The sequence below is a fragment of the Hyla sarda genome, chromosome 4 (assembly GCF_029499605.1).
Source record: "Hyla sarda isolate aHylSar1 chromosome 4, aHylSar1.hap1, whole genome shotgun sequence".
NCBI classification, from domain to species: Eukaryota; Metazoa; Chordata; class Amphibia; order Anura; family Hylidae; genus Hyla; species Hyla sarda.
Genome location: NC_079192.1, coordinates 287,634,620 through 287,647,685, shown reverse-complemented (window position 1 = coordinate 287,647,685; position 13,066 = coordinate 287,634,620). Strand labels below are relative to the sequence as shown.

Sequence of the window (13,066 nt, the reverse complement as noted above, 5' to 3'; positions counted from 1 at the left end):
CGGGGTCAATGAAGATTTCTCAATGCAAACTGCAAATGGTTAAAGGGGTATTCCAGGAAAAAACTTTTTTTTATATATCAACTGGCTCCAGAAAGTTAAACAGATTTGTAAATAACTTCTATTAAAAAATCTTAATCCTTCCAGTACTTATGAGCTTCTGAAGTTAAGGTTGTTCTTTTCTGTCTGAGAGTTCTCTGATGACACGTGTCTCGGGAAACGCCCAGTTTAGAAGCAAATTCCCATAGCAAACCTCTTCTAAACTGGTCGTTTCCCGAGACACGTGTCATCAGAGAACTCTCAGACAGAAAAGAACAACCTTAACTTCAGAAGCTCATAAGTACTGGAAGGATTAAGATTTTTTAATAGAAGTAATTTACAAATCTGTTTAACTTTCTGGAGCCAGTTGATATAGAAAAAAAAAGTTTTTTCCTGGAATACCCCTTTAAGCCTTATTGCAACATTTTTAACTCACAACAACCCCTAACATACATCAAAAGCATTTCTTCCAATTCAAAAGGTGCATAATGATTTGTTTTATCATGAAGGAATTGTATTTTTGGGGTCATTTTGCGATGTGTATATATTTAAATTGTATGTTAAACTTATAGGACCAGATTTATTTTAATCTGTCCAATTTGTTCTTCGCAAACAACTGCAGCTCTGCTTTTATTTTACAGAACAAGATAAGGAATAAATGTTGAACTGTGATGGGTTGGTATGGATAAAGCAGACAGTTTTTGTCTTGTACAGATTGATAAATCTGGGCCATAATGTATAAGGGCACATGAACACTGTGGAATATCTGCACTGACACATTCTAGGAGGAGATTCAGGTGCAGCAGCTTACTTTAGGGGTACTCCACTGCCCCAGTGTCCAGAACATTTTGTTCCGAATGCTGGGTGCGGGCTATGGGGGTTGTGACGTAATGCACACCCCCCCCTAGTGATGCCATGCCATGTCCCCTCAATGCAAGTCTATGGGAGGGGGCGTGGCAGCCACCACGCCCCCTCCCATAGACTTGCATTGAGGGGACGTGGAAAGGCATCACTAGGGGGGCTTGGCCGTGACATCACAACCCCCATAGTCTGCACCACGCGTTCGGAACAAAATATTTTGGATGCTGGGGAGTGGAGTACCCCTTTAAGTTGCATTGCAGTCAATGGGGATGGCGCATGTCAACGGAGTCATAGCATCGACTCATTACGGCTGCACATGGAGTGTCCGCTGGGAACCTTACTGTAGCAAACAGTGTCAGTCCGGACACACCGAATGTCTGCCCGGATATTTAATAGTGTCCATGAGCCCTCAGCTTTGATATGGAGCCAAAGGTGGTAGCCACAAAGAACAAAACGTATACTATAGTCAGCTGCTAGTTACAAAAGGATAGCGAAGGTCATGTCAGGAGGCATAGTCTGTTCCAATGAACATGGCAGTGACAAGGTGGAATTAAAGCTGCCTCAGCTAAGGAATATTTGCCTCTTCAGCAACATGTTACAGAAACTGTTCAGGGGCCCCTCCAATGTAGTCATCACAATTCAGTCTGAAAAAGTGTTCAATCTCCTGGCACCAACAGTATCCTCCTGCCATGACAGGTTCCCTAAGCTAGGCTGGCCTTAAAGGGGTACTCCACTGGAAATTTTTTTTTTTTTTTTTTTAAATGGTGCCAGAAAGTTAAACAGATTTGTAAATTACTTCTATTTAAAAATCTTAATCCTTCCAGTACTTATCAGCTGCAGTATGTTCCACAGGAAGTTCTTTTATTTTTTTAAATTTCCTTTCTGTCTGACCACAGTGCTCTCTGCTGACACCTCTGTCCATTTTAGGAACTGTCCAGAGTAGAAGCAAATCCCCATAGCAAACCTCTCCTGCTCTGGACAGTTCCTGACATGGAAAGAGGTGTCAGCAGAGAGCACTGTGGTCAAGCAGAAAGGAAATTCAAAAAGAAAAGAACTTCCTGTGGAGCAAACAGCAGTTGATAAGTACTGTAAGTGTTAAGATTTTTTAATAGAAGTAATTTTTTAACTTTCTGGCACCAGTTGATTAAAATTTTTTTTTTCCAAGGGGAGCACCCCTTTAAAGAGAGGAGTGTAATGCCTGTTTTTTTCTTTATACACTGTAGCTCTCTTATTCCTGAAATACAAAAAAGGCATTTAACTAATAAAAAAAATATCCTTCTCTTACAACAGCAAGAAAAGAGAATTACCTTTCCACTAAACATAAGCAGAAAACCAGATTAGGAACTGAATAGGCCACCCCGAGGCAAAGCAAGAGAACAAGGGCAGAGTCATTGACACCCTTCACTGCAATTCTTTCCTCAGCTTCTGTCTATAGAACAAAGGATAAACTCAAAACGCAATGGAACAAAATTGAAGCGACACTTTCGTCAGAAAGTTGTATTTTTAAATGGGTTGCCGTGCAGAAAAAAAGAAAAAAAAAACAATAATAATACTAATAATTCTATGCCTTTCTATATACTAAAAACAAAGACAACAAAGTCACCTGAAATCACTAGACTGAGGGGGCAGACCTTACAACATAACATACCAAATATAATTACAATCAGGATCAAGGGGATCACAGAAGGATCCAGGCGCAGATAGGACAACAGATGCAGGGGATCAGGGGAGGAGAATATATTGCATTTTTTGTTTTAAGTGCAAAAGAAGACATATAAACGCACACACATATATTTGCTGCAGAGGTTTAATGCAAATAATGCTAATAAAGGAGGAAAAAAACTCTTGTGCAGGAAGCAGATGACTTTGTATAGTGGTTGTGCCAGTTTACTGCATTTCAGTTTCCATTGAAGTGAATGGGAGTTGCAGGAACCCAGCATGTCCACTACAAAATGTATGGCGCTGTCTGCTTCCGGTGCTGGTCACTATGTAGAGCTGATTTGCAATGCTGCCAAGAGTTACCACCCCACTGATCAGATATTGATGGACTATCCTGAGGATAAAACATCATTCAACAAGTATCAGAAAACCCAGTAAAACATAGGGAATTTCATACATGCAGGAAATACTACAGAAATAAAGCAAAATGCATTCACAATAAGTCACCAGACTAGGTATAAAAATATTAGTTTAATAGTTACTACTTATGAAAATAGAATTTGTGATAATATAAAGACTCGTGTAACAGGTGGCTATCATACTGGAAAACAAAATATTATGGCTATCAAGTTTTATATATAGTTATGGTTGTGTATTGCAAAACCACATAAAATATGGAGCAATAATACAGCAGAGGCTTTGTAGAAACCTCTTATCTTTTCTTTAAAATGGACACTGTCCAATACAAAAACTTGTTATATGTTGTACATCTTGGCAAAACATAACCTTTCTAATAAACTTCATAAGAAAATTTTATTTCCTATTTATAGAAATCATGGCTTTGTCGGAGCTGAAGCACAGGCATGGAAAAAGTCTAGTAAAGGAGGGTGGCCTATCAGACAGAAGGGAGCACAGAGGAGTGCTATCAGACAGGAGAGAGCACAGAGGAGTGCTATCAGACAGGAGAGAGCGCAGAGGAGTGCTATCAGACAGGAGAGAGCACAGAGGAGTGCCATCAGACAGGAGAGAGCACAGAGGAGTGCCATCAGACAGGAGAGAGCACAGAGGAGTGCCATCAGACAGGAGAGAGCGCAGAGGAGTACTATCAGACAGGAGAGAGCACAGAGGAGTGCTATCAGACAGGAGAGAGCACAGAGGAGTCTTATCAGACAGGAGAGAGCACAGAGGAGTCCTATCAGACAGGAGAGAGCACAGAGGAGTACTATCAGACAAGAGAGCACAGAGGAGTACTATCAGACAAGAGAGCACAGAGGAGTACTATCAGACAGGAGAGAGCACAGAGGAGTACTATGAGACAGGAGAGAGCACAGAGGAGTGTTATCAGACAGGAGAGAGCACAGAGGAGTGCTATCAGACAAGAGAGCACAGAGGAGTACTATCAGACAGGAGAGAGCACAGAGGAGTGCTATCAGACAAGAGAGAGCACAGAGGAGTACTATGAGACAGGAGAGAGAGCACAGAGGAGTACTATGAGACAGGAGAGAGAGCACAGAGGAGTACTATGAGACAGGAGAGAGCACAGAGGAGTGCTATCAGACAAGAGAGCACAGAGGAGTACCATCAGACAGGAGAGAGCACAGAGGAGTACTATGAGACAGGAGAGAGCACAGAGGAGTGCTATCAGACAGTAGAGAGCACAGAGGAGTGCTATCAGACAAGAGAGAGCACAGAGGAGTACTATAAGACAGGAGAGAGCACAGAGGAGTACTATGAGACAGGAGAGAGCACAGAGGAGTGCTATCAGACAGGAGAGAGCACAGAGGAGTGCTACCAGACAGGAGAGAGAGCAGAGGAGTCCTATCAGACAGGAGAGAGCACAGAGGAGTGCTATCAGACAGGAGAGAGCACAGAGGAGTGCTACCAGACAGGAGAGAGAGCAGAGGAGTCCTATCAGACAGGAGAGAGCACAGAGGAGTCCTATCAGACAGGAGAGAGCACAGAGGAGTCCTATCAGACAAGAGAGCACAGAGGAGTGCTATCAGACAAGAGAGCACAGAGGAGTACTATCAGACAGGAGAGAGCACAGAGGAGTACTATGAGACAGGAGAGAGCACAGAGGAGTGTTATCAGACAGGAGAGAGCACAGAGGAGTGCTATCAGACAAGAGAGCACAGAGGAGTACTATCAGACAGGAGAGAGCACAGAGGAGTACTATGAGACAGGAGAAAGCACAGAGGAGTGCTATCAGACAGGAGAGAGCACAGAGGAGTGCTATCAGACAAGAGAGAGCACAGAGGAGTACTATGAGACAGGAGAGAGAGCACAGAGGAGTACTATGAGACAGGAGAGAGAGCACAGAGGAGTACTATGAGACAGGAGAGAGCACAGAGGAGTGCTATCAGACAAGAGAGCACAGAGGAGTACCATCAGACAGGAGAGAGCACAGAGGAGTACTATGAGACAGGAGAGAGCACAGAGGAGTGCTATCAGACAGTAGAGAGCACAGAGGAGTGCTATCAGACAAGAGAGAGCACAGAGGAGTACTATGAGACAGGAGAGAGCACAGAGGAGTACTATGAGACAGGAGAGAGCACAGCGGAGTGCTATCAGACAGGAGAGAGCACAGAGGAGTGCTACCAGACAGGAGAGAGAGCAGAGGAGTCCTATCAGACAGGAGAGAGCACAGAGGAGTGCTATCAGACAGGAGAGAGCACAGAGGAGTGCTACCAGACAGGAGAGAGCACAGAGGAGTGCCTGTGCTTCAGCTTGGACAAAGACATGATTTCTATAAAAAGATAATAACATTTTCTTATGAAGTATATTAGAAAGGGTAATGTTTTGCCAAGATATACAACACATAAAAAGCTTTTGTATCTGACTGTGCCCATTAAAGGGGTACTCCGGGGAACTAAACCCATAGCTCATCCTTTCCTTTTCCCCAACCTAAGTCTTTAGTATAAATATCATTAATTATCTATATAGTGCAGTTTCCTTGTTACAGCTGTCACTTACTTGCAAGAAGTGAGTGACAGCCTTTCAGCCACTCTGTCTTGACTTACTCATTGCCCCACCTTTCAGGACAATCCCACATGACCTCTCTTGTCTGGCTTCACAGCGACCCAACCCCCCCCCCCCCCCCCCCCCTCCAGTGTCACGAGAGAAGCTGACAAGGAGAAAACGAAACAACATCCTAGCACAGGAGACAAATCTGGAGATGCTGGGCTATGTCTCATGAAGATTTTGAAGGAGATTTACTAGAACCTGTCCAGAGGAAAAGTTGCTGAGCTGTCCATAGCAACCAATCAGATCGCTTCTTTCATTTTCTGAGGCCTTGTCAAAAATGAAAGAAGCGATGTGATTGGTTGCTATGGGCAACTCAGCAACTTTTCCTCTGGACAAGTTTTGATAAATCTCCCCGTTCTCTTCAGACTGCTGCCATTGAGAGGATGACATGATTTATTGCTGGGGAAGGTATATGCAATAAAGTGTAAATTAGGGATCGACCAATGTCGTTTTTTAGGGCGATACCGATAATCTGTGGAGGTTAGGGCCGATAGCCGATAACTTATACCGATATTCCGGTATAAGTTATCAGCTATTTACCCCCCCCCCCCACACCGCTGCAGATCATTGATTTAAAGCGGGCACTTTAAATCAATGAACTGCAGTGGCTTTTGCGGTGCCATAGACCACCGCCGCCACCCGCTTCTCTCCCCCTGCCTGTCCGGGGGTCCTGAGTCCTATCACCACCAACCTACCGCTGCACCGCACCGTGTCACACCGCCCTGGCCCCGTTGCCACCCCCATCCACGGTTTTATAATTACCTGTTCCCGGGGCCCGGAGCCACTCTACATCCGGCTCCGGTGGCGTCCTCCTGAGCTGTCACTGTGCGCACTGATGGTGACGTCACGTCACTCGTCATTGCGCACAGCGTAACGCAGGACGCAGCAGGAGCCAGAATTAGCGTTGACCCCGGCTCCCGGGAACAGGTAATTATACAACCGGGGATGGGGGAGGCAATGGGGCCGGGGCGGTGCGGTGTGTGACGCAGTGCGGTGGTGGTGGGGGAGGTCGCGGTGCGGTGGGGGCGGTGCAGGGGGCGGGGCATTATCGGCATATCGGCAAGGTAATTGCCCATACCGATAATGCCCAAAATCATGATTATCGGCCAAACCGATAATCGGTCGATCCCTAGTGTAAATGTAAAACTAGTTTGTGTCAGCCGCACTGACTGCTGGGAGTTGTAGTTTTACAGACAAGCATGGGGGAGACTAAATAGAAAAAGTCTCAGAGGACACCAGGGGCCACAGGAGTGGGCGGAATTTAAAGTAAACTGCACAGGGGACACAGACAAGGTACTGTGGAGGCTTTGGGGCATTTGTTTTTTCTTTAGTTCCCTGGAGTACCCCTTTAAGGTCACATTCACTCAGAGATTCTATCTGAAGTGGTACTAGGACCGCATGGAAACGTGATCTGAATAGGTGGCAATGCATTTCCAAGCACATTTTGCCAAAAGAAAAAACATGGGTGGAGTCTGTGGTCCTCAATTTCGGCAGCGGAACATTCTTACCTTCCTTGCTCTTGCGCCACAAGTATCACAGAGCTGTGTTTCAGGTTTGGGGATATAACACGCCCGAATCATACCAGGCCTGGCATCAGCATTTGACTTGATGAACAGATATATAAAATACATGCTTCCGGACAATCAATTTAATGTCGCAGTGGAAAGAAGTAACCCTTTAAACAGCTATTTAAACTGAGAAGTGGAGATGCCTTTGGGGCTCTCTCTATAGTTATCTGTATGTTCAAACTATGGAAATTCAGGAAGAATCTAACACAAGGAAATTTTGCACGGATTCTGCTTACTGCAGCCTCCTAGTGAGTTATGCTGCTCCATTCACACGTCAGAAATTCTGCAGCATTAATTCTGATGAGAAACTGGACTCCAGCGATAGACTGAACAAATGTAATCTCCTGGCAGCATCCGTCAGAGAAGTGCCGTTCCTCAATGGGACACGGAAAATTTATACGAATTTAAGTGCCGATTCCGGAAAATTTTCAACAGCGCGGATCCACAATGAAGATTTAGAGAAGAATTTCCTCACACCCTAAGGGAGTCACTGGCATATCTCCATGGCTCTCATATATGCCTGAGGTGTAGGTCTGGGGTATAGAGAATAGGACAGAGGTCTCATATTTTGTTTGTCCTGAGAATCTCCACTCTCATTCATGGGGCCCTGAATCCCACTGGCTGTTGTTGACCCCTATATCACATCTATAATAGTGCACATGAAGGACCCATAGAGAAGTACACCCCATCCACACAATACATGCCACCTATCAGCCGGGCATCATTAACCCGAGGAGGCACCCAAATCTCCTGCCATGAGCCATCCATACCTCTTTGACAGGAGGGAACTTCTTCTTGCACTCCATGGACAGACCCCGCAGGTCACTCTGCATGTTCTCCAGGAGCTTCTTGATGGCCTCGGGGCTGCTGGTGGAGGAGGACATGTTTGCAGTGGACGAGCTCGGGGAGGCAGGGAAAAGCGGGGCTGTGAGCTGTGTCCGGAGGGAAGCGGTTCGGCCGCCTAGAACATGTCCCCGGCCGAGCACAGAGCTGTCAGCCCCTCGGCTCGGCCATCAGCCGGACTCCCAGAATCCCCTGCTCTCCGCACTGACACGTAACAGCCGCTTCCGTAAACACAAGCTGAGAGAACATCCGCGCAGGCGCAGTGTGAGCTTCCCGGAGAATTGTATTCGTCACTTAGTCCCGTGTGATGTCAGTGAGGAATGAATGTCCACCATACCTGCCTGTGTTCTACAATCCATACCTGCCTGTGTGTTCTACAATCCATACCTGCCTTTGTGTTCTACAATCTATACCTCACTGTGTTCTACAATCCATACCTCACTGTGTTCTACAATCCATACCTCACTGTGTTCTACAATCCATACCTCACTATGTTCTACAATCCATACCTCACTGTGTTCTACAATCTATACCTCACTGTGTTCTACAATCCATACCTGCCTGTGTGTTCTACAATCCATACCTCACTGTGTTCTACTATCCATACCTCACTGTGTTCTACAATCTATACCTCACTGTGTTCTACAATCCATACCTGCCTGTGTGTTCTACAATCCATACCTCACTGTGTTCTACAATCCATACCTCACTGTGTTCTACAATCCATACCTGCCTGTGTTCTACAATCCATACCTCACTGTGTTCTACAATCCATACCTGCCTGTGTGTTCTACAATCCATACCTGCCTGTGTGTTCTACAATCCATACCTCACTGTGTTCTACAATCCATACCTCACTGTGTTCTACAATCCATACCTCACTGTGTTCTACAATCCATACCTGCCTGTGTGTTCTACAATCCATACCTCACTGTGTTCTACAATCCATACCTGCCTGTGTGTTCTACAATCCATACCTGCCTGTGTGTTCTACAATCCATACCTCACTGTGTTCTACAATCCATACCTGCCTGTGTGTTCTACAATCCATACCTGCCTGTGTGTTCTACAATCCATACCTCACTGTGTTCTACAATCCATACCTGCCTGTGTGTTCTACAATCCATACCTGCCTGTGTGTTCTACAATCCATACCTCACTGTGTTCTACAATCCATACCTGCCTGTGTGTTCTACAATCCATACCTGCCTGTGTGTTCTACAATCCATACCTCACTGTGTTCTACAATCCATACCTGCCTGTGTGTTCTACAATCCATACCTGCCTGTGTGTTCTACAATCCATAACTCACTGTATTCTACAATCCATACCTGCCTGTGTGTTCTACAATCCATACCTGCCTGTGTGTTCTACAATCCATACCTCACTGTGTTCTACAATCCATACCTCACTGTGTGTTCTACAATCCATACCTGCCTGTGTGTTCTACAATCCATACCTCACTGTGTGTTCTACAATCCATACCTCACTATGTTCTACAATCCATACCTCACTGTGTTCTACAATCCATACCTCACTGTGTTCTACAATCCATACCTCACTGTGTGTTCTACAATCCATACCTCACTATGTTCTACAATCTATACCTCACTATGTTCTACAATCCATACCTCACTGTGCTCTACAATCCATACCTCACTGTGTTCTACAATCCATACCTCACTGTGTTCTACAATCTATACCTCACTGTGTTCTACAATCCATACCTGCCTGTGTGTTCTACAATCCATACCTCACTGTGTTCTACTATCCATACCTCACTGTGTTCTACAATCTATACCTCACTGTGTTCTACAATCCATACCTGCCTGTGTGTTCTACAATCCATACCTCACTGTGTTCTACAATCCATACCTCACTGTGTTCTACAATCCATACCTGCCTGTGTTCTACAATCCATACCTCACTGTGTTCTACAATCCATACCTGCCTGTGTGTTCTACAATCCATACCTGCCTGTGTGTTCTACAATCCATACCTCACTGTGTTCTACAATCCATACCTCACTGTGTTCTACAATCCATACCTCACTGTGTTCTACAATCCATACCTGCCTGTGTGTTCTACAATCCATACCTGCCTGTGTGTTCTACAATCCATACCTCACTGTGTTCTACAATCCATACCTGCCTGTGTGTTCTACAATCCATACCTGCCTGTGTGTTCTACAATCCATACCTCACTGTGTTCTACAATCCATACCTGCCTGTGTGTTCTACAATCCATACCTGCCTGTGTGTTCTACAATCCATACCTCACTGTGTTCTACAATCCATACCTGCCTGTGTGTTCTACAATCCATACCTGCCTGTGTGTTCTACAATCCATACCTCACTGTGTTCTACAATCCATACCTGCCTGTGTGTTCTACAATCCATACCTGCCTGTGTGTTCTACAATCCATACCTCACTGTGTTCTACAATCCATACCTGCCTGTGTGTTCTACAATCCATACCTGCCTGTGTGTTCTACAATCCATAACTCACTGTATTCTACAATCCATACCTGCCTGTGTGTTCTACAATCCATACCTGCCTGTGTGTTCTACAATCCATACCTCACTGTGTTCTACAATCCATACCTCACTGTGTGTTCTACAATCCATACCTGCCTGTGTGTTCTACAATCCATACCTCACTGTGTGTTCTACAATCCATACCTCACTATGTTCTACAATCCATACCTCACTGTGTTCTACAATCCATACCTCACTGTGTTCTACAATCCATACCTCACTGTGTGTTCTACAATCCATACCTCACTATGTTCTACAATCTATACCTCACTATGTTCTACAATCCATACCTCACTGTGCTCTACAATCCATACCTCACTGTGTTCTACAATCCATACCTCACTGTGTTCTACAATCTATACCTCACTGTGTTCTACAATCCATACCTGCCTGTGTGTTCTACAATCCATACCTCACTGTGTTCTACTATCCATACCTCACTGTGTTCTACAATCTATACCTCACTGTGTTCTACAATCCATACCTGCCTGTGTGTTCTACAATCCATACCTCACTGTGTTCTACAATCCATACCTCACTGTGTTCTACAATCCATACCTGCCTGTGTTCTACAATCCATACCTCACTGTGTTCTACAATCCATACCTGCCTGTGTGTTCTACAATCCATACCTGCCTGTGTGTTCTACAATCCATACCTCACTGTGTTCTACAATCCATACCTCACTGTGTTCTACAATCCATACCTCACTGTGTTCTACAATCCATACCTGCCTGTGTGTTCTACAATCCATACCTGCCTGTGTGTTCTACAATCCATACCTCACTGTGTTCTACAATCCATACCTGCCTGTGTGTTCTACAATCCATACCTGCCTGTGTGTTCTACAATCCATACCTCACTGTGTTCTACAATCCATACCTGCCTGTGTGTTCTACAATCCATACCTGCCTGTGTGTTCTACAATCCATACCTCACTGTGTTCTACAATCCATACCTGCCTGTGTGTTCTACAATCCATACCTGCCTGTGTGTTCTACAATCCATACCTCACTGTGTTCTACAATCCATACCTGCCTGTGTGTTCTACAATCCATACCTGCCTGTGTGTTCTACAATCCATACCTCACTGTGTTCTACAATCCATACCTGCCTGTGTGTTCTACAATCCATACCTGCCTGTGTGTTCTACAATCCATAACTCACTGTATTCTACAATCCATACCTGCCTGTGTGTTCTACAATCCATACCTGCCTGTGTGTTCTACAATCCATACCTCACTGTGTTCTACAATCCATACCTCACTGTGTGTTCTACAATCCATACCTGCCTGTGTGTTCTACAATCCATACCTCACTGTGTGTTCTACAATCCATACCTCACTATGTTCTACAATCCATACCTCACTGTGTTCTACAATCCATACCTCACTGTGTTCTACAATCCATACCTCACTGTGTGTTCTACAATCCATACCTCACTATGTTCTACAATCTATACCTCACTATGTTCTACAATCCATACCTCACTGTGCTCTACAATCCATACCTCACTGTGTTCTACAATCCATACCTCACTGTGTTCTACAATCCATACCTCACTGTGTGTTCTACAATCCATACCTCACTATGTTCTACAATCTATACATCACTATGTTCTACAATCCATACCTCACTGTGCTCTACAATCCATACCTCACTGTGTTCTACAATCCATACCTCACTGTGTTCTACAATCCATACCTCACTGTGTTCTACAATCCATACCTCACTGTGTTCTACAATCCATACCTGCCTGTGTGTTCTACAATCCATACCTCACTGTGTTCTACAATCCATACCTCACTGTGTTCTACAATCCATACCTCACTGTGTTCTACAATCCATACCTCACTGTGTTCTACAATCCATACCTCACTGTGTTCTACAATCTATACCTCACTGTGTTCTACAATCCATACCTCACTGTGTGTTCTACAATCCATACCTCACTATGTTCTACAATCTATACCTCACTATGTTCTACAATCCATACCTGCCTGTGTGTTCTACAATCCATACCTCACTGTGTTCTACAATCCATACCTGCCTGTGTGTTCTTCAATCCATACCTGCCTGTGTGTTCTACGATCCATACCTCACTGTGTTCTACAATCCATACCTCACTGTGTTCTACAATCCATACCTGCCTGTGTGTTCTACAATCCATACCTCACTGTGTTCTACAATCCATACCTGCCTGTGTGTTCTACAATCCATACCTGCCTGTGTGTTCTACAATCCATACCTCACTGTGTTCTACAATCCATACCTGCCTGTGTGTTCTACAATCCATACCTCACTGTGTTCTACAATCCATACCTCACTGTGTTCTACAATCTATACCTCACTGTGTTCTACAATCCATACCTCACTGTGTTCTACAATCCATACCTGCCTGTGTGTTCTACAATCCATACCTCACTGTGTTCTACAATCCATACCTCACTGTGTTCTACAATCCATACCTCACTGTGTTCTACAATCCATACCTCACTGTGTTCTACAATCCATACCTCACTGTGTTCTACAATCTAT

General features: G+C 44.6%; 1 protein-coding gene across 2 annotated transcripts in view; it reads right to left on the bottom strand.

Annotated features, from left to right (window-relative positions):
• Positions 1-8,302, bottom strand: part of MON2 (MON2 homolog, regulator of endosome-to-Golgi trafficking) — a 122,550-nt gene extending 114,248 nt beyond the window's left edge. For both annotated transcript variants that reach the window (XM_056574463.1, XM_056574464.1), the window contains exon 1: positions 7,919-8,302. In XM_056574463.1, coding sequence (XP_056430438.1) covers positions 7,919-8,032 — 114 coding nt within the window. In that variant the 5' untranslated portion in view covers positions 8,033-8,302. The remainder of the gene's footprint in view (positions 1-7,918) is intronic.
• Positions 8,303-13,066: the final 4,764 nt, after the last annotated feature.